Source organism: Athene noctua, chromosome 27 (assembly GCF_965140245.1).
Source record: "Athene noctua chromosome 27, bAthNoc1.hap1.1, whole genome shotgun sequence".
Taxonomy (NCBI): Eukaryota; Metazoa; Chordata; class Aves; order Strigiformes; family Strigidae; genus Athene; species Athene noctua.
Window position 1 is genome coordinate 6,859,689 of NC_134063.1, and position 23,422 is coordinate 6,883,110.

Here is a 23,422-nt window from a genome sequence, read left to right on the forward strand (position 1 = left end):
GCCCCCCCCGCCCCGGCTCACGATACTGGGTGGGTTTTTGCAGGCGTGTCCCCCCCCCGCGCCCCCTCCCACCCGCGGCTCCTGGCGGATGCTGTAATGGAACAGGCTGCGTTTATGGGGCCAAACCTGCCCCCCCCTGCTCCCGGCACAACGTTTCCCTTTTACAACACGGTTTGGCCGCGCCGCGGCATTTTTTTACCCTTATACTGGATGCGGCCGCTCGAGAGATCAAAGGGGACACGAGGCACCCGGGGGGGGGGCGAGGGCCGGGGGGGCCTGTTTGCCAAACCAGCGGCCAAATCCCAGCCCCTCTTCCCATCCCGCCTGGACGGGAACCCACCGCGGTCGGACACCGGCACGTCGCGACGCCGCAGGACGAGGCACCTGACACGCCGGGACCTCATCGTGGGGCTCCTGCCCCCTAAAAATGGGGTGCTGCCTGCTGATGGGTGCTGCCTGCCCCTGGGTGCTGCCTGCTGATGGGTGCTGCCTGCCCCGGGGTGCTGCCTGCCCCTGGGTGCCCCCGCCATGGGGGAAGGCCGGTGGATGCTCCTCCGTGGGCACCGCTGGCAGCACCGGGGGTCGGGGGGGGGTTGTGGGGGGGGGGGAGCCCCATCAGGCAGGATTGTTTTCCGCCATCTGGTTGCAGGCAGCTGCGCAGGCAGGGCAGATGGAAGCAGCTCCCGCAGTTCTGCTGCTATTTATGGCGTCGGGAAGAAAAACGGGGTGAAAAAAGACAAAAAGCAGCCACGCGAAGGGGCCAGCTGGATGCCCCTGTTTGTAGCCCCTCGCGCTCCCAGCTGTGCCCCGCTCCAGCGGGACGTTGTGCCATGGGGTGCTGGGGAGAGCCAAGGGGGGGGGGGGCAGGGGCTCCCCCCAGTCCCAGGGACACCGAGAAGGAGCCAGGGGCAGGGACGGGGTTGCGGGAGGTCCGTGCTGGGTGTCCGGCCCAGCCCCACATTCCCGAGGGCTGGAAACCCGCCCGGGGTCAGGGGCTGGGCTGGGGGGGCTGCAGCCAAAATCCTCCTGTTGCTCCCCCCCCCCCCCCCCCCCCACACACACCCTGGCTGTGAGACTCTTGGCTCAGGAGCTGAAACCGCAGTCCCTGTCCTGAGGGTGCCCCCACCCTCCAGCCCTGGGGACAAGGACCCCCTTTGCCCCCAGCCCCAAATACCCCCCCATGTTGGCCCAAATACACCCCACCCGTGTGCTGTGGAGCATCTCTGGGTACCAAATCAGCCCCCCCCGGCCCCCCCCGGCCGCCCGGCGGTGCTGAGCCTCACAGCCCCGCGCTGGTGACACAGCGGAGTGTCCCAGGCTGCCGCTGCGACGCTTTTGTCTCTAATTCTCATTAATCATCATTAGCAGAAACCACCAGCACGAGGCTCCGCGTGACCCACGGCAGCTCCAGAGGGGGGGACTGGAGGGGGGGGGAACCCCACAGGGACCCCACATCAGACCCACAGGCTGCGGGATGGAGAACCCGGAGGGGTTTTCTGCAACATAACAGCTTTGGGGTGAAAAAACCTTTTTTTTTTTTTTTCTCTTCTCAGCCCCTTGGCATGGGCAACGCTCCCGACTCAGCTCCTTGCGGTGGGAGGCTGGAACGAGTCCCCCCCCCAGCACTGGGCAGGCGATGGGGTGCGGTGGGGGCCCGGCTGTGGGTTTTGGGGTGGGTAACGCTGGTGGGTCCATCTGGCTCTGACCATGCCTGGAGGGGGGGGGCAGAGATAAGGATGGAAACATCCCGGGAGAGCTCCTGTAAGGCCGGGTGGTGGGATGCGGGCGAGGGGCGATGAGAAAGGCAGGTGGGGGCCGCCGGCAAGACTGGGCTCAGCTGCTTCTTGTTACCCCCGGACCCCAGCCAAAAACGGGGAGGGGGGGGAATGGGGGGGACAGGAAAAGGAGCCCAGGAGCCGGCAGCTCTCGTCCCAGCAATTAGCGATGGCCAGAACCCAACGTCGATGAGAGGACGGTGTGCGGGTGCATCGGCGCTGCCAGGGCCCCCGCAGCGGGGGGGGGGGCTGCTGTTGGCTCAGCTCATCGGGGTTCACCCCCCCAAACCCCCTTGGCCCCTCAGGGAGGAGGGAGCCACGGGCAGCGGGGATGGGGGGGTGCTGCCGTGCTGCACCCCACGAGCACGTCCCGGTGCTGGCCGGGAACAAAAGCTGCTCTGAGAGGCAGCCGGGAGCTGGAAAGCGCCTTGGGAAGCTGCTCGTTTTCTTTCTTTCTGTTCTTTCTTTTTTTTTTTTTTTAAATAATGGAAAATATAATGACAGTGCCTAAATTAAAATAATAAAAGAAAGCGGCCGAAAAGCCAACCCAAAATAGGAGAGAAACCCACGTTTCAGGCTGAAAGGGAACAGGCAAGGGATGAAAGGGAAAAGCAGAGGCGCTGCGCCCGCCCAGGACCCTCCCCTCAGGCCCCCAGAAGGACGGGAGGGGGCTACGCTGCCCCACCACCCCCCCCGGGGCCAAGCCGTGGGGTGAGAGCTGAGCAGGGTGCAGAGCATCTCCCCGGTGTGCTGCCCCCGGGAGTCCCAGCACCCCAAAATGTGCCCCCGCATGCCCCGTTCCCGCTGGCTTCGCTCCTCTGCGCCACATCCAGCACTGGTGCTTCAGGGGCCGCATCCTGCCCAGGGCTCCAGCCCCGGGGGGGCCGGAGGTGTCTCCTCTGTCCCCTGCCCTGAACTGGAGCATCCCCGGGGACCCCAAATCAGAACATCCCTGGGGGGCCCAAATTGGAGCATCCCTGGGGACCCCAAACCAGGAGCATCCCTGGGAACCCCAAACCGGAGCACCCCCAGGCATCCAGAGACCCCCCCAGAGACCCCAACCCGGAGTATCCCTGGGAACCCCAAACTGGAGCATCCCCGGGCATCCAGAGACCCCAACCCGGAGCATCCCTGGATACCCCAAACCGGAGCACCCCCAGGCATCCAGAGACCCCCCAGGAACCCCAAACCAGAGCATCCCTGGGAACCCCAAACCGGAGCACCCCCAGGCATCCAGAGACCCCCCAGAGACCCCAAACCAGAGCATCCCTGGGAACCCCAAACCGGAGCACCCCCAGGCATCCAGAGACCCCAACCCGGAGCATCCCTGGGAACCCCAAACTGGAGCACCCCCAGGCATCCAGAGCCCCCCCAGGGACCCCAACCCGGAGCATCCCTGGATACCCCAAACCGGAGCACCCCCAGGCATCCAGAGCCCCCCCAGGGACCCCAACCCGGAGCTTCCCCGGGCCGCCAGCCGCGGGGGGACACGGGAGGTGCCAGCTCCCCGTCCGTGCCGCCATGGCGGGGCCAGGCGGGATCCAGCTGCCGAATTCCAGGCCGTCTGGCCAAGAGACGCCGCTCGGCTCCCGCCGCTCCCTCCGGACAACCTGCCGGAGGAGGAAAACAAACGCTCCTCAAACACGGGCAAGCTGGGGAGCAGAGACCCCAAACACTCCCCAAGCGGGGGCACCGGGCGGGGTGTCCCCCAGGAAAGGGGCTGTTGGAAGCCAAGATTTGGGGGAAAACAGTGGGAAAAGGGCTGCTGGGAGCACTAACACTTGTTTTACGAAGCGAGCCCGAGCTGGGACACCACGGGGACAGCCGAGCTCCGCGGCGGCTTCGGAGCAGCCCTCGACGATGCTCATTCCTCTGCCAGTTGCTTTTTAGATACTTTTTTTTTTTTTAATTTTTTTTTTTTTTCTTTTAAGCGTTGCATCTCAATATCTCTCAGTTCAAAGCGAGCTGGTTCTGGAAAAAACATCCATTCCCGGTTTTTTTTCAAGCTATTTTTGAAACCTTTGGCCTTCGTTCTTCTTCAAGCTCCAGACCATAAATAATAATAACAACATACTTAAAGCCTTTACGCTGACAGCTCACCAAATCTGCCAGAGCCTTTTAATTCTCCAGATGTTGAAAATCTGCCACATAAACTTGAAGTTTGGTAAATATTTTGTGTGTTTTTAATTTCACAGCCATTGCTTCTTTTTTTCTATCACATGAAGCAGCGAGAATAAAAAAATACTAAAAGTGGAACAGCTATTTCTGGAGCTGGGGGGGGAGGAAAGGTGAGGCAGTAGCCGCCGTCTCTGCGTGCCAGGACGTGGCTGGAGCATCCCTGGGGCGGGGTCGCCGGTGCCAGGGCTCTGTGCCGAGGGCTCGGCTCCCTGGCACGGGTCGTGGTGACGGGGACAGTGACACTAGATGCTGAATGTGGCACCACGCTGACTGAAGGAACCCCCCCCCAGCCCCTTCGGTCCCCCAGGTCTGGCCCAGCCTGGGCTGGTCCTGGTAGGCGTCACCTTGGCCAGACTGGGATTTCTCGGGGTGACCAGTGCTGGTGTGAGGCGTGGTGACATCCCGAGCCGCAGCGTGTCACCCAGGCCTGCACACCACGCTCTGCACCCCACATCCCATAGTCCTGCATCCCATATTCCAAATCCCACATCCCGTATCCTGCATCCTGTATCCCATATCTGGCATCCCCTGTCCCACATCCCACACCCCATCCCGCATCCCGTGCCCCCCCCCCCCCCCCCCCCCCCCCCCCCGCCATCTCCTCCCAGCCCCACACCCGGGAAGGTGCCTCCCCCCCACCCCCGCTACCCCCCCCCAAGGGCTTTGGGGTCCTTCAGGGTCCCCACAAACCGGCCGGTGCTGCTTTTGCTTGGGGGATGTTTCCCTGCTGAGAAACACCAGCAGGAAAAGCGTTAACCCCCCCCCAGGATTTTAGCTCAACTCCTGGAAAAAGAGTTTTTCATTTCTCCCCAGCAGGAGCTGGCTCAGTCCTGCTTCCTGAAAACCGGGGGGGCCACCCCAGCGCCAAGCACTTGCCAGACACCAGGGCCCGATCCTGGCCCCAGCAGAACCCCTGTGCCCAGCCGGAGCCATACAGACTGGTACCAGTGACCCCAGTAACCCCACACCCAGTTACCTCACACCCTGGGTACCCCTGTACCGCAGGTCCCCCCTAACCTGGTTACCCCACACTCCACTTACGCTGTACCCAGGGTAGCCCCGAGCCCAGGCACCCCAAAACCCAGTTACCTTATACCTGGGGTACCCCACACCCCAAGTACCCCACACCCTGGATGCCCCACACCCCGGGTACCCCACACCCCGGGTACCCCACACCCTGGATAACCCACACCCCAGGTACCCCACACCCTGGCCACCCCACACCCCGGGTACCCCACACCCTGGATAACCCACACCCCGGGTACCCCACACCCTGGCCACCCCACACCCCGGGTACCCCACACCCTGGATAACCCACACCCCAGGTACCCCACACCCTGGCCACCCCACACCCTGGGTACCCCACACCCTGGTCACCCCACACCCCGGGTACCCCACACCCTGGTCACCCCACACCCCATGTACCCCACACCCTGGGCACGCCACATCCCAGATACCCCACACCCCCATTTCTCCATACCCCAGGCACCCCATGCTCCGGGTACCCCATTTCCACCCCCTCCCCCGTTACACCTTGCCCTGGGGGATGTTTTCCCCTGTGTGTCCCCCGCCACTGTGGGCACATGGACCTGCAGCCCCCCCAAATCTGCCTCCCCACTCCCTGGGACACGGGGCTGGGGTCCCCCCCTGCACTGGGGGGGGGGGTCCCCTGCAGCATCTGCCCGAGTCCTGCCTGTACCCGCCCCGGTGCAGGCAGGGACACAGCACTGGCCTTGCGAGTGACCCTGGTAGCCCAGCAGCCGTTTAGCCCCGCCGGGTGCCGCGCGCTCACAAACCACATGATTTCCTGGAAAGTCCCACTCGTGCAGAAACAAAACTGCTTGCTTTTGGAGCAAATCTCGAGCTCCCTCTGAGCCCCGTGGGTTTTGGGTTTTTTTGTTTTTTTTTTTCCCAAAGAAAGGGCAGGATGGAGGGCTGCAAGCCACACCAGCCACCCCTGGGCAAGCCAGCTTGGAAGACATTAGTGGCCGTGGCCGTGGCCTTGGCCGTCGGAGTGGTCGTGGTGGTGCTGGCAGGAGCCCTCCCCGCCGTGCTCTGCCGGGGGGCTGTGGGCTCCGGGATGGCGGGGAAAGGCTCGGCAGAGCTGGCCCAGCTGGAGGACGCGCTGGCCATCACCAACCTGTCCCTCGCCGAAGCCCGCGGGCAATGGGAAGGCTGCAGGAAGCAGCTGGTAGGTGCTGGGGGCGGGAGGGGCCCACGGGGAAATCTGCGGCCTTGAACTGGGGGTATTTGGCTGGTGGGAGGGAGCGCCCGAGCCGGAGCCTCCAGCCCCTTCCCTCTGCTCGTGCTCAGGGAGCGCTGGAGGGGAAAGTCTCGGAGCTGGAGCCGGCGCTCGCCAGGGTGACGCAGCTGCAAGGTGAGTCCTGGGCAGGGGCAAAGGCCCCCGGGTCACCCTGATCCCAACCCCTGGGTCACCCTCACCCCTGTCCCTCAGGGTCACCCTGATCCCAACCCCTGGGTCACCCTCACCCCTGTCCCTCAGGGTCACCCTGATCCCAACCCCTGGGTCACCCTCACCCCTGTCCCCCGGGTCACCCTGATCCCCATCCCCTCAGTCACCCTCATTCTCCTCCCCTGGGACACCCCGATCCCTGTCCCCTGGGTCACCCTGACCCCCGCCTGCTGTCACCCCCCCGCAGAGGAGAACAGGGTGCTCCAGGCAGAGGTGGCCCAGCAGCAAAGGGAGCTGGAGGACCTGCAGAGCAGCAGGTGAGCCCCACTCCCCCGCTCGCTGCCCCCAGCCCCACGCTTTGTCACCAGCTGTCCTTGTCTGTGTGTCCCCCCCCCTCCAGGGACAAGCTCCAGCAGGAGAACCAGATCCTGGAGAAGCAGCTCCAGGACATGAGGAGCCACCACTCAGGTGGGAACAGGCTCCCGGCCACATCCTTCAGCCTCCTGGCTCTCCTCCTCCCCGGGGTGCTCCTCCTGTGAGACCGAAGCAGCAGGAGGGTCCCTGTGCCCCGATGTCAACTGTCCCCATCCAGCCTGGCGGGGTCTGGGGGTGGCAGTGGGCAGCCCGGGGCTGCTTACACAGTCCTGTACTCCCCTGCCCGCTCTGCTCGCCAAATTCACCGTGGGAACATGCCGGGGAGATGAATTCCCTCCGGCCACCAAGGCCTGTGCCCAGGCCAAGGGAGGGGACAGGGACATGGCAGGGCTGCCCTGAGTTGAAAGGCCCACAGGGACTCCATGGTGAGGTGTTTTTTATCCAATTTCCAATAAAACCTTGTGAAAATCCAGCGTTTTGTTGTTCCAACGTCTCCTGGGGATCCTGACCCTGCTGCAGGACGGGGGCAAGGGGCTGCTGCAGAAACTCCTCCCTCAGGCATCCCCGACGCCCCCCAGACCCCAACCGTGTCCCCGCTCATCCCTGCGGCCGTGACCCGCGGCCGGGCGCGGGGGCAGAGCATCCTCCCACCTCCAGCACAAACAAAATCTATTCTGGGCTGTGACCGGCCAGAAACCGCAGCCCAAAGCGGCGTTTGGTGAGAAAAACCCAGAGGCAGCAATTACAGCAACCAGGGGAGCGACCTGCCCCGGGAACGCTGCCACATCCCGGGCAGCCGCCGGGCGAGCGGGCGAGCGGGTCCCGTGTCCCCCCTCCGGGATGGACCCCGCGGTGCCCAAAGCCACCCTGAAGGTGCTGGGACTGTGCGCGGCGCTGCTGGTGCTGGTGGCGGCGGTGACGGTCTCGGTGGCCGTGATGGTTTGGCGCTCGGAGGCGGTGGGGAAGCTGCGAGGCTGCCGGGAACGGGCGGCCAACGAGAGCCGGGAGCTGGGGAACCGCTTGGCCGAGCTGGAGCGGGAGCGGAGCCGGCTGCAGCGGGCGGCGGCGGCGGGCGCACGGGCGGAGGGTGCCCTGCGGCGGGAGCTCGCCCAGGCCCGCGGTGACGCCAAGAAGTTCAATGTCAGCCTGGCGGCCTGCCGGGAGCGGGCGGTAGGTGCTGGCGGGGATGGGGACATGGCGGGTCCTTTGGCCACGGGGTGAGCGACGCCGGGGTGGAGAAAGGGGGTTTCTGCCGGGGCGGGGGGGGAGTTCGGCAACTCAAACCCAGGGTGATGCTTCGGCTCTGGCTCGTGGGAAACCCCAGCAGTGCTGGCAGGACGCTGCAGATGCGCAATGAACAACTGGCTGGGAAGATGAGATTGAAAATGGGAGAGGTAACGCTGGCATGGGGGGACCGGCAGCACCCCGGGGGGGGCCCAGCCACCTTCCTGCATGGGTGACACCAAAAGGGGAGCCCTGGCTGCTCCCCGTCCCTCGGCGCAGCCCCGGTCCTGCCGTCCCCCTGCCTGGCCGGGGACAGCTATTCTTAGCCGTGCCCAAGCTGCTCCATGCACGTATAATTACCCCATCCCAAAGCAGCAGCGGAGGCCGGAGCCGGTGCGGAGCTGCCGTTTCTCAGCTGCTGTTTCTCTCCTCCCAGGTATTTTTAGCTGCGGACCCGGCTGGGAAAGGGCCTGGCCCCAGGGCTGCGGCCACAGCCCGGAGGAAGAGCTGGGTCCTGCCGCTCCTTCGGGTTCATCCGGTGGAACAATGGCCCGGAGAGGCTGGAAAAGTGCTCTGGCTTCCCAGGGCTGGCGCCGGGAGTGGGGCTGGGCTGTGCAGCCTCTCGGGGACCCGCCCGTGGGGAGCCCTGTCCCTTCCCAGGCCCCAGAGATGCCACCCGTGGGGTGCTTGGGTGACCTGGGGCTCCCTGACATCCCTGGTGCACCAACATCCTCGCCAAGCTCAGGCTGAGCCATCCCTCCGGGAGAGGGATTTTTTTTTTCCCCAAATCCACGTCCTTATCCCTTCGAGAAATGACAGGGGGGGACCTAAGGCCACCAGGAGGACGGGGACAGCTTGGGGACATGGGGTGGTGGTGGAGGGGCGAGGGTCTGGCAGCAGATGGAGAGACAGGAGGGCACTGCCCACCCCTGTCCCCACGCCGCCGTGTCCTCTGTCCCCAGGCCAGGCTGGAGGTCAAGGTGGCGGCGCTGGGGGACGAGGCGCTGGCCCTGCGGCACGAGCGGGCTGAGCTGGCCCGCGACAAGGCGGCTCTGCAAGGTGAGCTCCGTCCCCCCGGGGAGCCACAGCCCCAAGGCCACGGCGGCCTTCGGACACCACGTCTGGGGTGTCGGGGTGCGTGGGTGACGCCGCTGTCCCCCTCATCCCGCAGAGGAGGTGGCGCGGGGCGAGGAGCAGGCGCTGGGGCTGGGGCAGCGGCTGGAGGAGGCGGCGGAGCAGCGGCGAGCGCTGCGGGCGCGCGGGGAGCAGTGCGAGGCCCGGCAGAGAGAGCTCGAGGCCGCCCTGTAAGGACCTTGGCCCCCCGCTCTGTGGGCACCCCAGAGCACCCCCAGCCCCTCCACCACCCTGCCCTCCCCATGGGGCGCACCCCAGGGCAGGGACCCCCCTTACGCGGCTCCGCTCTCCCCACAGGCGGGATTACGCGGCCGAGGTGGACGCGCTGCGGCGGCGGGCGAGGGACCGACCCACCGGGCGCAGGTGCCCCCCGTCCCGGTACTTTCTGGGGGTGCTGCCCTGCCTGCAGGGCTTGGGCGGGGGGGACACCCCTGGCATGGGTCTGGGGAGGGCGTTTCGCCGGTGCAGCCAGTCGGGGGGCTCACGGGCACGTGTCCCAGCATGTGCCATCGTCACCGGTGTCCCCAGGGCAGCAGGACCCGGGGGCCGCGCGGGGACTCACTCCCTGCCCTCCCCTCTTTTGCAGGAAGGGATGAAGCCGCACAGCCCCCCCCCCGACCCCCTCCTCGCCGGGGGATGGGGTCTGGGCCCCCCCCACCTCGCTGTGTCCATCATTCCCAGTCCCACAGCGCCCCTTAGCACTGGGACCCAGCAGCGGCTCAGCCCCAGCGTGGCCGGATGAACCCTGATGGTGGGCGCCACGTGTCCTCGTCCCACCGCGTGTCCTTGTCCCACTGTGTGTCCTCGTCCCACCACGTCCCGATCCCATCCCGTGTTCTGATCCCACCGTGTCTCCATCCCACCGTGGTCCTCGTCCCGTCACGCGTCTTGATCCCACCACGCGCCCTCGTCCCACCACGTGTCCTGATGCCACCGTGTGTCCTCGTCCCACCCCATGACCTCATCCCACTGTGGATCTTCATCCCACCACGTGTCCCGGTCCTACCATGTGTCCTCGTCCCACGTGTCCTGATCCCACCCCACGGCTCCATCCCACCGCGCGTCCTCATGCTGCCGTGTCCCCCGATGCCACCGCCGCAGCAGGATCGGAGGGGTCGGTCGTTCAGCTTTTGGACGGAGTTTTAACTCAACCAAGGGACGTTTTCTCCCTCCAACCGCTCGGAGCTGCTCTTCCCTCAGCGCCAGGATTTAATGCCACATGCCCAGCGCTCTGGAAACTGGGAAGACTGGGCAGGGGTTTGGGCAATAAAGGCTGCTCAGCTCACCAGGACATCTCCCAGTGCCACCAGCCCAGGTGTCCCCCCACCAAGCCCAGCTCCAGCCCCCCCCAGCCCTGCTCAGGCACCACACACCCACCCAGCAGCTGCCAGGACAGGACCCAGCTCTGCCAGGCACCCCAAAAACACCCCGGGGGGACCCAACCAGGGATGCGGGGCTGAGGTGGGGAGGGAGCGCTCGGGGATCAACAGCTGCTGCTGTTTTGCAGTCGCTTCCCATCATCTTTGATCCACTTTGAAGAAGGTTTCCAGGAAAGTTGCAGATTTTCCTGCCGGGGCCACCGCAGTATCCTGTGCAGAGGGCATCCGGCCTCCTCCTGCCCGCCCTGCCCAGGGGAGAGCACCCCCCATGCCCCCCGCTGCCCCCCGCCACTGTGGGGGCTGGGGAAGGTGCTGGCAGGGGGTTTTCCAGGTGAAAATGCCTCTGCGAGGTGGCCCCCAGCCGTGTCGGGGCTCCCCAGGCTGCGGAGCCTGGGTGGGGGGACACAAGCAGCCCCGCACCCCAAACCTGGTGGTCCCGAAGTGGAGACCCCAGCCCCAACATCCGCCTGGGACAGGGAGGGGAACCGGGCAGAGCCGCTCCCACGGCCTCACCTCAACCCAGCGCCAGCCCTCGGCCCAGGAAGGATTAATTACAACCGGGAGGTTAATTAGAAAATGGGACACGGGCAGCATCTGCAGCACCCGGGGGTGGGGGTGTGGGGGGGGCAAGATGCCCCGTTGGGATCCCCCGGGAGGCTGTGGGGGGCCCTTGGGGTGGGGGTGCCAGAGGGAGCATCCAACCAGCAAAGGCACCGGTGGGGTCCCGGGGTCAGGGGTCCGGCAGCGGGCCCGGGGGGGCCCGGGGGGTGACTCACTGGTATTTGCAGCTCAGGAAGGAAACGGCGGTAGCTGAGAATGGATTCGGGACCGACACCATCGCCACCACCGCAGACACTTCCCGCTCCCCACGGACCGTGGCGCAGCCAGAGGGCAGGAAACAGCACCCGGCGGGGCCCCACACCTCGGCCAGCCCCCCCCGGCCCACGCTGGGCATCCTGCAGAGCTGGAGGGGGGGGTCCCCGGCGCTGCGGACCCCCCCACCACAGCCCAGGGCTCCTGCGGGATGGGGACGGGGTGGCGAAGGCCGTGACCGGGATCCGACCGCCCCGTCTGTGGCCACCGGCGCTGAGGTCGGTGGGGGAACACCCCCCCTTCCTCCAGTCCCTGCCACGGTGCTGCCTGTCCCCGACGTGACCCATTTTCCCTGCGCTGAGGAGCGCCCTCCATGTCCCCAGCCTGTCCCCAAGCCAGCCCTCACCCCCCAGGCTCCCTCCTCACCCCCAGGAGACCCCAAACCCGGAGCGGGACGGGGGATACGGCTGCAAACTCGTGGCTCTTTCCATCCCTGCCCGGCGGGGCTGAGCCACCGTGGCAGCGATGCTGGCCCGGGTGACAGTCCTCACATGCCCAGGGCCACCCGCGCTCCACGTGCTCGGCCGGGGCTTCCTCCACAGCCTGGGGACACATGGAGAGCTCTGGATTTGCCCCTTGCTCCCCTCCACCAGCTGCCCTCTGCCCAGCAGAGATGTCCCCAGCGAGGGACAGAGGCCAGGAGCAGCTCCCCGGGCCCTGTCCCCGGATGGTGGCTCCACAGGGGTGACAGCACCCATGGACACCGCAGCCGCAGGATCCCGCCGGTGGCTTCATCCCATGTCACCCGCCCCAGCCCGCTGCCACCCTACCTGCAAGCCAGGGCCTGGCCCATCCTTCCCCTGCCCACGAGCTGCCTGCAAGGTGCAGGAGAGCCGCCGCGGAGCGTCAGTCCCCCCGTGCCACCGCCCTGGCACGCAGCGGGCCCCGGCGGTGCCACCAACCCACCACGAGGACACGGCGCCAGGACCAACCCGGGGTGCCCGGTGCAGGCGGTGGGATCCTCCTCCATCACCCTACCCTGCCTGTCCCCGGGGCATCCCCGGTGCCCACCGTGCCGGGGGCTATTTTAAGGTGACAGCCAGGCCCTGGGTGGGTGGGGGGGAAGCAGGGTCGCAGGCTGCGCCCCCATCCATTAGCGACCGGGAACAATAGCCCTCCCGCAAACAGAAGCTGCGTCGTGATAAACCGGCGGGTCTGAGGCATCCGGAGCGGCAGGAAGGAGCCCAGCAGAAGGAAATATTAGACAGAGCAATATAAACACAGCAGCGAGGACGAGCTCCACCCCGGCGCGGCCTCGTTGAAAGGGGGTGCCGCGGGGTGGGGGCGCGCAGAGCATCGGCGGGATGGAGAAGAGCCACACCATGGCCAAGTTCGGTCTGGAAACCAAGGAGGCCATACCCAAGCGGGACTGCGGGTTTTACGTGAAGTACTTCTTCCTCTTCACCTCCCTCATCCAATTCCTGATCATCCTGGGGCTGGTGCTGTTCATGGTGTACGGCAACGCGCAGGCGGGCACCGACACGCACCTCCGGCTGCTGGAGGAGCAGCTCCAGGATCGCTACAACAAGATCATCACCCTCAGCGGGAGGAACCTCAACCTGACGCGCACCCTCAACGCCACCCTCAAGGAGAAGCAGGGCCTGCAGGTCCTCGCCCAGAAGGTCCAACGGGATTTGGATAAGTGCAACAGCACCCAGGGTACTAACCTCGTCTATAAGGTGAGCCCCCCCACCCCTCCCCTGGGAGGGAAAGCAAAGCAACCCCCCCCCCTCCCTGAGTGCTGGGTGACCCAGCCATGGGTGCTGGTGGCTCCAAGGAGCCAGAACCTCGCTTCAGCCCCACAAGGGATGGACAAGATGGTGTGGGGGGAGTGGGGGGGACAGAACCTGCTGGGGATGCGACATTGCCCCCCCCCACAATCCCCAGCCCCAAGGGGGGGGCAGGTCTCAGCCCTGGCACCGCAGGCGCAGGCACTGGCTGAGGGGGCTCCAATCTCGCAGCTCCCCCTTCCGCATCCACTGGCCCCATCAGACCCCCACGCTCTCACCAGTGCCTGGGGGGCGAGCAAGGCGATGCCGGGGGGGTCCTTGTGGAGCATTCTGACCCCCCTCCTCTTCCTCCCCCCACCTCCTCTGCAGGAGATGATGAACATCATCTTATACCAGTGGATAAAGCTGGAAGAGTGCCGCATGAACATCAATCTCATCAACAACACCTGCAACGGTAAGAAACAGCCCCCCCCCAGCTGCCCCCACTCTGGGCACCCCCTCCCAGCCTTCTGGGGACCCCCAGCACTCCTCAGGGACCCACCACAGGGGGTCTGCACCCTCCCCGGGCCAGGCAGGGGGGGGGCCTCACCCCAAGATACAGGGTGAAAGTTGGGAGGGGAGGGGGAGACACACACCATCACGCACCCCAACCCTGTGCCCCCCCCCCCCCCCCGCAACCCCTTCGCAGCCGAGAAGGCGATGCTGCAGAGCCAGCTGGACCAGACAGCCCTGGCCAAGAAAGAGCTGGAGGAGAACGGCCGCCAAGCGCGTGCCACGCTCACCAAAGCCACCCAGGAGAAGGAGAGCTGCCAGCAGGACCTGCTGACCACCCACAGCCTCTACAAGTCGAGCAAAACCAACCTGGAGCTGGTGAAACAGGAGTGCGGGGCCGTGAGGTCGGAAATCAGTTACGCCCTGCAGCACATCAAGGAGACGCTGGGGCCGTACAGCTGCAGCGCCGTCCACGAGCAGCTCAACCGCCTGATGCAGCGGACGGAGGGGCTTTTCCTCTTGCAGCAGGAACGAGAGAGCATGTACCTGGCGAAAAGCACCTACGAGCTGAACCTGCTCCGCTGCCAGGTCAACTGCAGCCAGGAGAAGCAGGAATTGGAGAAATGGCTGCAGGAGGTCGAGAAGCAAGTCAAGGGCAGCCAGGAGGAGAAGAAGAAGCTGCTGGTGGAGAAGGAGCAGCTGGGGAAGGTGCTGGAGGAGAAGAGCAAAGCCGCCGCGCAGGCTGGGTACTTCAAGGAGCAGCTCAACATCTGCATGGGCTCCAAGGTGAGGGAGCCGCCGCCGCACCGCGACGGCACCGGGCGGCCACGCCGGGGGCACCCACGAGGCCGGGAGCCTCCGTCTTCCATTTGCAGAGGCGGTTTTGCACGCGCGGTTTTTCTTTTCAAACACGGTTCTGCATGGCCGCGGGTGCTCCCCGGGGCAGGGATGAGCGGTGGCAGCACCCTCGGGCCCCCCCCTTGGCCAGAGGTGACGGCCACCCCCCGCTCTCCTCCGCAGACAGACGCCTTCTTCGATATCGTGGGCTCGCGGGTGCCGGGGAGCGGCGGGTGGCTGGGACCCTCCAGCAGCACCTACACGGATGCTCTGAGGAACCAGGGCATCTTCAGGAATATGGGTGAGTCCTTGAAGGGGTAGGGAGGGCTCACTGTGGGACCGGTCCCCTCATCACGCTGGGGGTCACCGTGTCCCCCCCACTGGCGCCCAGCCCGGCTCAGGCCCCGTGGCTCCGTCCCACCAGGTAAAATCAACACGGAGGAGATCCAGCGGATGGTGCAGAAGATCATGGAGCAGTACAGGTCCACCCTGCAGAACCCCAGGTGAGGGGGGGCCGGTGTGGGGTGGGGGTGTGCGGAGGGGGCTGGGGGCACAAGCAGTGCAGGGGGCCTGATCCTGCCCTCTCCGCAGCGGCTAACGGCCGAGCGGCGCACAGAAAACGGCGGCGAGAGGCTCAAGGACAAGCCCAGGAGGTGTTTCCCGCAGCACGGACGGCAAACCCCGACCAGGAGCGAGCGGCCGGCACCAGCGCCGTCCTCCCCCTGGCCCTGGGGGGGCCGCCAGCGCGGCAGGAGCCAGGGTCACCCCTTCCTGAGCCCCCGTCCTCCTCCCTTCCCGCACGCTTGCCCACCTCCCCGCGCATGTACCCGTACGCTTGGAGACGGGGCGGTTGGCAGCTGTAAATACAAGCGGCCCTGAGCACCGACACAGCTCGCCACACGTGTGCCTCGATGCTTGTGGCGGGATGCAGAGGCCACGGCCGCGCCGGGGAGAGGGAACATCCCGTCCCGGCTTCGCGTGCCCCTTTGGGGCAGGAAGCGCGCGAGGCCAAGCCCCAGCAGCCCCATCCGGCCACCGAGCCCCCTCGGCACGCCGGGGGGGGGCCGGGGCGCCGCGGCGGGCGCAGGATGCGCCGAGCGTGGTGATTTATCACCCGCTGCCACTCGCTGATGTGTGGCCGCGCTCCCCGCGCCTTCCTGTTGAAAGAACCTTTCCTGCCCGCCGGGCTGCTGGCACGCCATCCCCTGCCAGAGCCTCGGCAGCGGCGGGCAGCGCTCCCGGCGCACCCCCAGGTCCCGTCGGGGTCCCCCAAGTCCCCATTCGGGCCCCCCCCAAGCCGCATCCCTCCCAGGACACCGGCAGCCACATGCTCCCACCACTCTCTGCTGCCCGAGGATGGGGATGCCGCTGGGTCCCCCTGTCCCTGCCCAGCCCCTGGAAGAGCACGATGCCAGCGTGGGATCGGGGTGATGGAGGGGGATCCCCACTGTCCCAGCTGCCCCCACACAGCCTGGCTGGGGGACGGAGGGGACCCGCTCGCTGCCAGAGGATTTCCTGGAGCTCCACTATAAATAATCACAGAGCACCCGGCGCTTCCAGAGCCCGGGAGCTGCAGCTGCGGGGGGGTCAGAGAGCTGGGAAACCCTGGGAACCCCCAATACTGGGGCTTCCAGAGCCCAAAGCTGCGAGGTGGGTGCAAAAGCTTGGGGGACCCCAGGGCTCCCCAAGCTGTGGCTGTGCCAAGACCCCCCTACGCTGCACCCCCAGGGCTGGGGCTGCACTTGCGGTGTAAGGATGGACCCCACGTCCCCCGTGGCACGGGGGATCCCCACAAAGGGGAAGCCCGGGGTGGCTTTTCCCTTCCAGCCGCTCCAGCTCCTTGTTTGTCCTCTTGGCCAGGAAACGGGGCCTCTCCCAGTGGGATTTTCCATGCTTAGGGCGTGGGACACGCTCCCCCCGGCCAGGAAAACCCCGAGGCCTGGCACGGGGACACGGAGCCCCGCGGCACCGGGGCGCAGGGAGGGGGAAGGACGCCAGAGCCGCCGAAGGCACCACGGTTTAATACCAGCACGGAACCAAGAGCTCCCCTGCCCGCGGTCCTCAACGCTGGGGGCACCCCCCCGGCCTCGCCGCGCCCCTTCACTTGCCGATGCAGAAGTCCCTGAAGATGATGTCGAGGACGTCCTCGGCGCCCACGTGGCCGGTGATCCGGCCCAAATGCCGCCGGGCCAAGCGCAGCCGCTCGGCCGCCAGCCCCAGGTCCCGCCGGCGCTCCCGGCCGTACCGTGCCAGCGCGGCCGCGCAGTCGCCCAGGTGGAGGCTGTGCCGGCTCTGCGTCAGGCTAGGCGAGCCTGCCAGGGGGTCTCCACATCTGGGGGTGAGGGGGGGCAGAAAAAACAGCTTGGAGCCCCATGGGGTTGGCTGGGGTGTCCCCCCTGCTCCTTCCCATACTCACAGCCGCGCCAGCTGCCGCGCCAGCAGCTCCAGGAGGTGGTCGAGCCCCTCGCCCGTCTTGCAGGAGAGGAGGGTGGTGGGGGGCAAGGGGTCCCCCCGGGTGCAGGTTTCGCGCAGAGCCCCCCCTTCCTCTCGCAGCAGATCGGCCTTGTTGAGCACCAGGATGCAGGGGGGGGTGGGGGGGGGCAGCAGGGCCCCCAGGGCAGCCCCCAGCCCGTCCGGCTCGGTGGGCACCGCCGCGGCGTCCAGCACGGCCAGCACCAGGTCTGCGTGCTGCAGCCTGGAGGGGACAGGGGGGGACAGCGTAAGGCAAGGGGCCACATCCTGCCACCTCCCAGCCAGCCCAGCCCCTGCGGTGGGGGGGTTACCCCCGACCCCCCCCCAACCCCAGCCTCACCGGTCCCGCGCGCGGCTGACCCCCTCCCGCTCGACGGGGTCGGTGGCGTCGCGGAGCCCGGCCGTGTCGCTCAGCACCAGGGGGTAACCGCCGACGTTCAAGGCCACCTCCACCACGTCCCGCGTCGTCCCTGCCACCGGCGACACGATGGCTGCCGGACGCTGGCCTGGGGACACACACCCACCACGGGGCTCAGGGGACGACACCAGGGACCCCCCTCCACCTGTCCCCGGTGGCTGCCGCTGCCAGGGAGGGGGAACGTGGTCCAGCCCCCCCGCCCCAGGCCCCTCACTCACACAGCAGGTTGAGCAGGCTGCTCTTGCCCACGTTGGGGGGGCCGGCTATGACGGCGTGGACCCCCCCGCGGAGCAGCTCCCCGCGGCGCCCGTCCTGCAGGTGGGCACCGATCTCCTGCTCCAGCGCCCGCACGATGGCATCCACTGCGGGGACAGAGCGGCGGGGGGGTTGTTGGGGTGGGGGACAGCAGGGAGAGGGTGTCCCACCCCCCCACCCCCCTGCCAACCCTCACCTTGGGACAGGACCTCTTCCTCCACGTTGTCATCCTCGCTGAAGTCAATGTAGGCTTCAAGGTGGGCAAGAGCCTGGAGGGGGGCCGGGGAGGGGATGGGGGGGTCAGCGGGGTCCCTAAGCCACCAGGCACCCCGGAGCCGCGCCCCGACGCCCGTACCCGGGTGAGGGTCTCGCTCCAGCGCTGGTAGAGCCGGCCCAGGTCGCCGTCCATCTGCCGCAGCGCCTGCCGCCGCTGCGCCTCCGTCTCCGCCCGGATCAGGTCCCCCAGCCCCTCGGCCGCCGTCAGGTCCAGCTTCCCGCGGCGGAACGCTCGGCGCGTGAACTCCCCGGGCTCGGCGGGACGTAGCCCGGGCAAGCGGCCTGCAAGCCATGGGGGTGAGCTCCCCATTCCCTGAGCCGGGGGTACCCTCCGGCAGCACCCCAAGGGGGAAGGACCCGAGGGGAAACAGCGAGGAGGAAGGACGGGGAGGGGGGGCCTCACCCAGCGCCCGCAGCACCCCGCTCAGCACCGCCGGCCCGCCGTGCACGTGCAGCTCCGCGCAGTCCTCCCCGGTGAAGCTCCGGGGACCTGCAAAGCCGCGACGCGGCACCAGCTGAGCCCACGGCCCTGAGCACCCCCCGGCCAGAGCTGGCACATCCCATCCCCATGCACACGCCTGCTTCGACCCCACAGGGACTTCTGGGGGGCTCAGAAGAGACCCCCCCACCGCCACGAGCAGCTATTTAGGATCAGCGCGGAGGGGCCGGTGTTGATCCAGCACCACCCGCACCGGCATCCGCGCCCAGCCGGCCTCACGGGGCCGGGGAAGCTGAGAGGGGCTGTGCCGGGCACCGAGACCCCCCACGGGGCACCGAGACCCCCACAGTGGACACTGAGACACCCCACCAGGCACCAAGGCCCCCTCAGCGGGCATCGAGCCCCCCCCACTGGGCAAACTAAGAGCCTCTCACTGGGCATCAAGACCTCTGCCACCGAGCACCATGAGCCCCACTGGGTAACGAGACCCCCCCATGGGGCACCAAGACCCCCCCACCGGGCACCAAGACCCCTGCCACTGAGCACCATGAGCCCCACCGGGGGCACTGAGACACCCCCACCGGGCACTGAGACCCTTTCATGGGGCACTGGGCACTGAGACCCTCTCAGCACGCCCCAAGACCCCCTCATGGGGCACCGAGACCCCCCACTGGGCACCGAGACCCCCTCAGTGAGCACTCAGACCCCTCAGCAGGCACCGAGACCCCCCACCAGGCACCAAGGCCCCCTCAGTGGGCATCGAGCCCCCCCCAATGGGCAAACTAAGAGCCTCTCACTGGGCATCAAGACTTCTGCCACTGGGCACTGAGAGCCCCCACTGGGCACCATGAGCCCCACTGGGTAACGAGACCCCCCCATGGGGCACCAAGACCCCTGCCACTGAGCACCATGAGCCCCACCGGGCACCGGGAGCCCCTCAGGGGGCACCGAGACACCCCCAGCACGCACCGAGAGCCCTTCATGGGGCACCAAGACCCCTGCCACTGAGCACCACGAGCCCCCCAGGGAGCACCGAGACCCCCCCACCGGGCACCGAGAGCCCTTCATGGGGCACCGGGCACTGAGACCCCCTCATGGGGCACCGGGACCCCTCCCAACCCCACCTGGGAACCAGACGACGAGGCCGCGGTCCAGGGGCTCGGCGGTGTCGGGGTCCCGGATGCGGCGCAGCGCCAGGACGCGGGGCGGGGGCAGGGGCCGGCGGGCGGTGAGGCTCAGCAGGGCCCCGCGGCTGCCCGGCCCGCTGGTGCGGATCACGGCCACCCCGCAGCGCCCCTGGCCCGAGGACACGGCGAAGATGGTGTCCCCCCCCCACGCCGCGGAGCACAGGCGCTGCGCCCACCTGGGAGAAGGGGCGCAGTGGGGAGGGGGGGGGCAGATCCGCACCCCCCTAACTGGGGCAGAGCGGGTGTAGGGATGCACGACCCCCCCGTTCGCCCCCCAGCACCCCCCCTCTGTGCACCCACAGACCCAAGGGGGCTCCCACTGAGCCTGGGGGTGCAGACACACCCCCCCCCCCAAAAGCCAGGGGTGCGGCCGTTCTCCCTGCACTCCCCCCGGCCTGGGTGCACCCCTCTCCCCCCGCACACCCCCCCCCCTCCTCCGCGGACACCCCCTGCCCATGCGCACCCCCGCGCTTTGGGGTGCATCCCCACCTCAGCCCCCAAAACCGCACCAGGGCGCACCCCCACCATGCACCCCCCCTCCCCGAGGGGCACCCCCCTTCCCCGTGCAAACACGTGCTGCGCCCCCCCCCCCCCGCCCTTGTCACGCTCCCCCCTGCCCAGCTGCACCCCAGACACCACCCCAGCCCCGGGGACCCCCCCTCCCGCGCACCCCCTCCCCACAGTCCCCCCCGCCCCAGGGTGCCCCCCCACCTCCGTCCCGCCGCGCTCAGCGGCCTCCGCAGCGCCATGAGCCCCCGCGGCGGCCTCAGCGCAGGCGCCTCGCCCCGCCCACCCGCGCGCGATGATTGGTCGACGCGCGAAGAGAGGCGGGCTTCACCACGGAGACCCCGTTTCTGATTGGCCAGAGGGACGGCCATCACGTCGCGCCGCCTGAGGCCGTGCAGGAGCCGATCGCTTCCGCCCGGCCCGGCCCGGGGCGGACCCCGGGGGTCCCCGCCCGCCCCCCCCCCCGGTCCCCGCCGAGGCGGGCCGGGCTGCGGGGCCCCCCCCGTCCCTCCGAGGCACTGCACGCCCGTTCGCGCCCCGGGTGCTGCCCCCGCGGGGTGTGGGGGTGCAGCGGGACCCCCCCGGGGTCCCCCCAGGGGTATTGAGGTGCCGCCCTGTAGGTGCGGAGCCGGGTGGGAGCCGGATACTCGCGACCCCCCGCTGCACCCTAAAAAAAACCCAAAAACCAGCCCCGCAGGACCCTGAGTTGGGGGGCTCCCGTGTCCGGAGAGGGGGGGCAGCCCCGTGACCCCCCCATGGCAGAGCCCACCCGTGCCCCGTCCCTTCCCTACTGTCCCCTCTGCGCCCACCGGTGTCCCCGTCCCTCGCGGGTGGGGGACCCCTTGTCCCCACTCGGACACAGCCTGTCCAGAGGCACTCGCGCTTTTTTGGGGACCCCCTGCTCACCTTGAGGCGGGGGGGGGGTCCCTGCACTGGGCCCCCCCCCCACCCCGAGGCTCCTCGCCCACCCATGGCAGAGCTGCTCTTCCCCCCAGGGAACCCCCACTACAGCCCGGGGGGGGGGGTGTGTGGGGTGTGTGTCTCACCCCCCCGCAGTGGGGGTCTGGCTGATTCCCTGGGCTGCGGCGTGGGGGGGGGTCCCACAAACCGCCCCCACCGTGTGCACCGGGCGGGGCCCGCAGCCCCCCGCGGCCCCGCTGCCCCGGGAACCACAGAGATATTCCCCAAGCGAATCCCGGGGTGGTACCCGCTCCCCATCCCACCCCCCCGTCCCACCCCCCCTCACATCCCCGCCTGCCCAGGGCCCAAGGTTTGGGGGGGGGGGGCGGGCAATCCAGCCCGGCGCGCAGGAGTTGGGGTACAAGCAGGCAGGACAATGGGATCCCCCCTGTTTTGGGGGGGGGGTGTGTCTCCCCCACACACACATGGTGCCCCCAGTGTCGGCCCAGTTTGCGGCGGTTTTGGGTCGGCTGGGGGCTGGGGAGGGCTGCGGGCGGCTGCGGTGGCGGCGGGGGGGGGACACGGGGGACGGCCATGGAGACAAAGGCGCTGGAGCAGGGAGGAGCGAGCAGCAGCATGGCCGGGGTGCAGGCAGGGATGCAGGCAGGGATGCAGGCAGGGATGCAGGCAGGGATGCTGGCAGGGGTGCTGGCAGGGGTGCAGGCAGGGATGCAGGCAGGGATGCAGGCAGGGATGCAGGCAGGGGTGCAGGCAGGGATGCAGGCAGGGATGCAGGCAGGGATGCAGGCAGGGATGCAGGCAGGGATGCTGGCAGGGGTGCTGGCAGGGGTGCAGGCAGGGATGCAGGCAGGGATGCAGGCAGGGATGCTGGCAGGGGTGCTGGCAGGGGTGCAGGCAGGGATGCTGGCAGGGGTGCAGGCAGGGATGCAGGCAGGGATGCTGGCAGGGATGCTGGCAGGGGTGCAGGCAGGGATGCAGGCAGGGATGCAGGCAGGGGTGCAGGCAGGGATGCAGGCAGGGATGCTGGCAGGGGTGCAGGCAGGGATGCAGGCAGGGATGCTGGCAGGGGTGCTGGCAGGGGTGCAGGCAGGGATGCTGGCAGGGGTGCTGGCAGGGGTGCAGGCAGGGATGCTGGCAGGGATGCTGGCAGGGGTGCAGGCAGGGATGCTGGCAGGGGTGCAGGCAGGGATGCAGGCAGGGATGCTGGCAGGGGTGCAGGCAGGGATGCAGGCAGGGATGCAGGCAGGGATGCTGGCAGGGATGCTGGCAGGGGTGCAGGCAGGGATGCAGGCAGGGATGCAGGCAGGGATGCTGGAATCCCCGGGATACTGGAGACCCGCCAATGTCACCTCCTGTGCTAATCCCTGCAGACACCCGCACACCCCCCGAGACCCCCCCCATGCTCTGTGGGCCAGGGGCGAGGGAGGGGAGCCCACAGGAGCAGGGGCAGGGAGCTCTGGGCCTGGGGGGGGGCAGGGGGGGTCTCCCAGGACACTTTGGTGCCTCCGGGTACCCGCACCCCCGGGGCAGACCCCACGTAACCCCCCTCCCCGAGCTGCAGACATTTTTCCTTGCACTCCCCCCCTTTTCCCCCCCCCATCTCTGAGCGGCTCAGCCTTCTCCCCCCTCCTCAGGCAGCTGGACCCGGGCCATGGGGGTCCCAGAACGGTCTGGGGTGGGGGGGGGGTGTTCAGGCTCTGACGGACTCCCCGGGCAAGGCAGGGGGGGGCACCTTAGCGCCCAACCAAGACCGGGCCAGTGGCCAGGCCTGGCCTGGGAAACAGGCCAGCCTGTGCCCCCCCCCTCCAGCTGCCAGAGGAGGGGACGGCTCCTGGTGGCACCGGTCACCAGCGCTGGCACCCGGCCCCTGCCCCAAAATAGCCCCGGGCGTGTGCGACGAGCTGGGGGGGGCGAGCGGGACCTGGCACAGGGGTGTCCCCCCCCCATAAAGCCCACGCTGCAAGGGTGCCCCGGCCCGGCTGCGCTGGGACCCTCCGGCCCTGGGGGGGGGCTGGGGGGGGTGGGGGGGTCCCCTGAGTGAACAGGGCCGGGCTGGGGGGGAAGGGGGGGCAGGGGGGGGTAAGAGCGGAGCGTTCGCAAAAGGTCACGGAGGCAACGTGCAACCCCGATCGTGTTACCGGCCTGTCCCCCCCCCCCTCCCCGCTCCCCCCGCCACGGGAACAGCCTGACCCGTGCGGGTGGGCACCGGGCCGGGCGGGGGGGGACACACAGACGGGGGGGGGGACACACGGGGGCAGCCAGGGTAGAGCGGCGGGGGCGGGGGGGGATGCCCCGGGGGGGGGGATGCTGAGGACATGGGCGAATCCCGGAGGTTTTGGGGTTGCGGGGGGGTGCGGGGGGGGGCAGTGTGCTCCGGGGTGGGGTGATCCGCCGCCGCGCTCCCCCCAGGACCACCCCACGGGGCGCGGCCGGACACGCGTGGCCGGTACAACCGGCGCTGGGGAGACGGCGACCAAGCAGACAATTAAAGGGGCCGGGAGCGCCGCGCTCCGCTCCGCCGCCTTTGTCCCTCCTCC

At 68.4% G+C, this 23,422-nt stretch overlaps 3 protein-coding genes and 1 long non-coding RNA gene across 4 annotated transcripts; 2 read left to right on the forward strand and 2 right to left on the reverse strand.

The window, feature by feature from the left end:
* The first annotated feature begins 7,544 nt into the window (after window positions 1–7,544).
* Window positions 7,545–9,841, forward strand: CCDC194 (coiled-coil domain containing 194). Its single transcript, XM_074927705.1, has 4 exons — window positions 7,545–7,911; window positions 8,928–9,024; window positions 9,137–9,269; window positions 9,397–9,841. The coding sequence occupies exons 1-4, from the start codon at window positions 7,582–7,584 to the stop codon at window positions 9,839–9,841; spliced, it is 1,005 nt and encodes a 334-aa protein (XP_074783806.1). The 5' UTR covers window positions 7,545–7,581.
* A 2,686-nt stretch (window positions 9,842–12,527) lies between these two features.
* PLVAP (plasmalemma vesicle associated protein) lies at window positions 12,528–15,367 on the forward strand. Its single transcript, XM_074928137.1, has 6 exons — window positions 12,528–13,030; window positions 13,451–13,535; window positions 13,770–14,359; window positions 14,594–14,711; window positions 14,835–14,913; window positions 15,002–15,367. Exons 1-6 carry the CDS (start codon window positions 12,656–12,658, stop codon window positions 15,006–15,008), a joined length of 1,254 nt encoding a protein of 417 aa, XP_074784238.1. The 5' UTR covers window positions 12,528–12,655; the 3' UTR covers window positions 15,009–15,367.
* LOC141971055 (uncharacterized) lies at window positions 12,743–14,083 on the reverse strand. The gene is made up of 3 exons (XR_012635249.1): window positions 13,943–14,083; window positions 13,360–13,486; window positions 12,743–12,870 (listed from the first exon to the last, which is right to left on the reverse strand). It is a non-coding gene; the product is annotated as an uncharacterized LOC141971055 (long non-coding RNA).
* An 889-nt stretch (window positions 15,368–16,256) lies between the features above and the next one.
* On the reverse strand, window positions 16,257–20,237 carry GTPBP3 (GTP binding protein 3, mitochondrial). The gene is made up of 9 exons (XM_074928136.1): window positions 20,169–20,237; window positions 19,395–19,633; window positions 18,235–18,321; window positions 17,911–18,113; window positions 17,752–17,824; window positions 17,519–17,662; window positions 17,223–17,388; window positions 16,827–17,105; window positions 16,257–16,742 (listed from the first exon to the last, which is right to left on the reverse strand). The coding sequence occupies exons 1-9, from the start codon at window positions 20,204–20,206 to the stop codon at window positions 16,511–16,513; spliced, it is 1,461 nt and encodes a 486-aa protein (XP_074784237.1). The 5' UTR covers window positions 20,207–20,237; the 3' UTR covers window positions 16,257–16,510.
* Window positions 20,238–23,422: the final 3,185 nt, after the last annotated feature.

Coding starts and splice junctions, on each gene's coding strand:
- CCDC194 (XM_074927705.1), top strand. CDS start 7,582: ATGGACCCCGCGGTGCCCAAAGCCACCCTGAAGGTGCTGGGACTGTGC. Junction 7,912..8,927: donor CGGCCTGCCGGGAGCGGGCG/GTAGGTGCTGGC, acceptor CTCTGTCCCCAG/GCCAGGCTGGAGGTCAAGGT. Junction 9,025..9,136: donor CGACAAGGCGGCTCTGCAAG/GTGAGCTCCGTC, acceptor CTCATCCCGCAG/AGGAGGTGGCGCGGGGCGAG.
- PLVAP (XM_074928137.1), top strand. CDS start 12,656: ATGGAGAAGAGCCACACCATGGCCAAGTTCGGTCTGGAAACCAAGGAG. Junction 14,360..14,593: donor ACATCTGCATGGGCTCCAAG/GTGAGGGAGCCG, acceptor TCTCCTCCGCAG/ACAGACGCCTTCTTCGATAT. Junction 14,712..14,834: donor GGGCATCTTCAGGAATATGG/GTGAGTCCTTGA, acceptor CCGTCCCACCAG/GTAAAATCAACACGGAGGAG.
- GTPBP3 (XM_074928136.1), bottom strand. CDS start 20,206: ATGGCGCTGCGGAGGCCGCTGAGCGCGGCGGGACGGAG. Junction 18,114..18,234: donor CGGGGTGCTGCGGGCGCTGG/GTGAGGCCCCCC, acceptor CATGGCTTGCAG/GCCGCTTGCCCGGGCTACGT. Junction 17,389..17,518: donor CAGCCTGCTCAACCTGCTGT/GTGAGTGAGGGG, acceptor GTGTGTCCCCAG/GCCAGCGTCCGGCAGCCATC.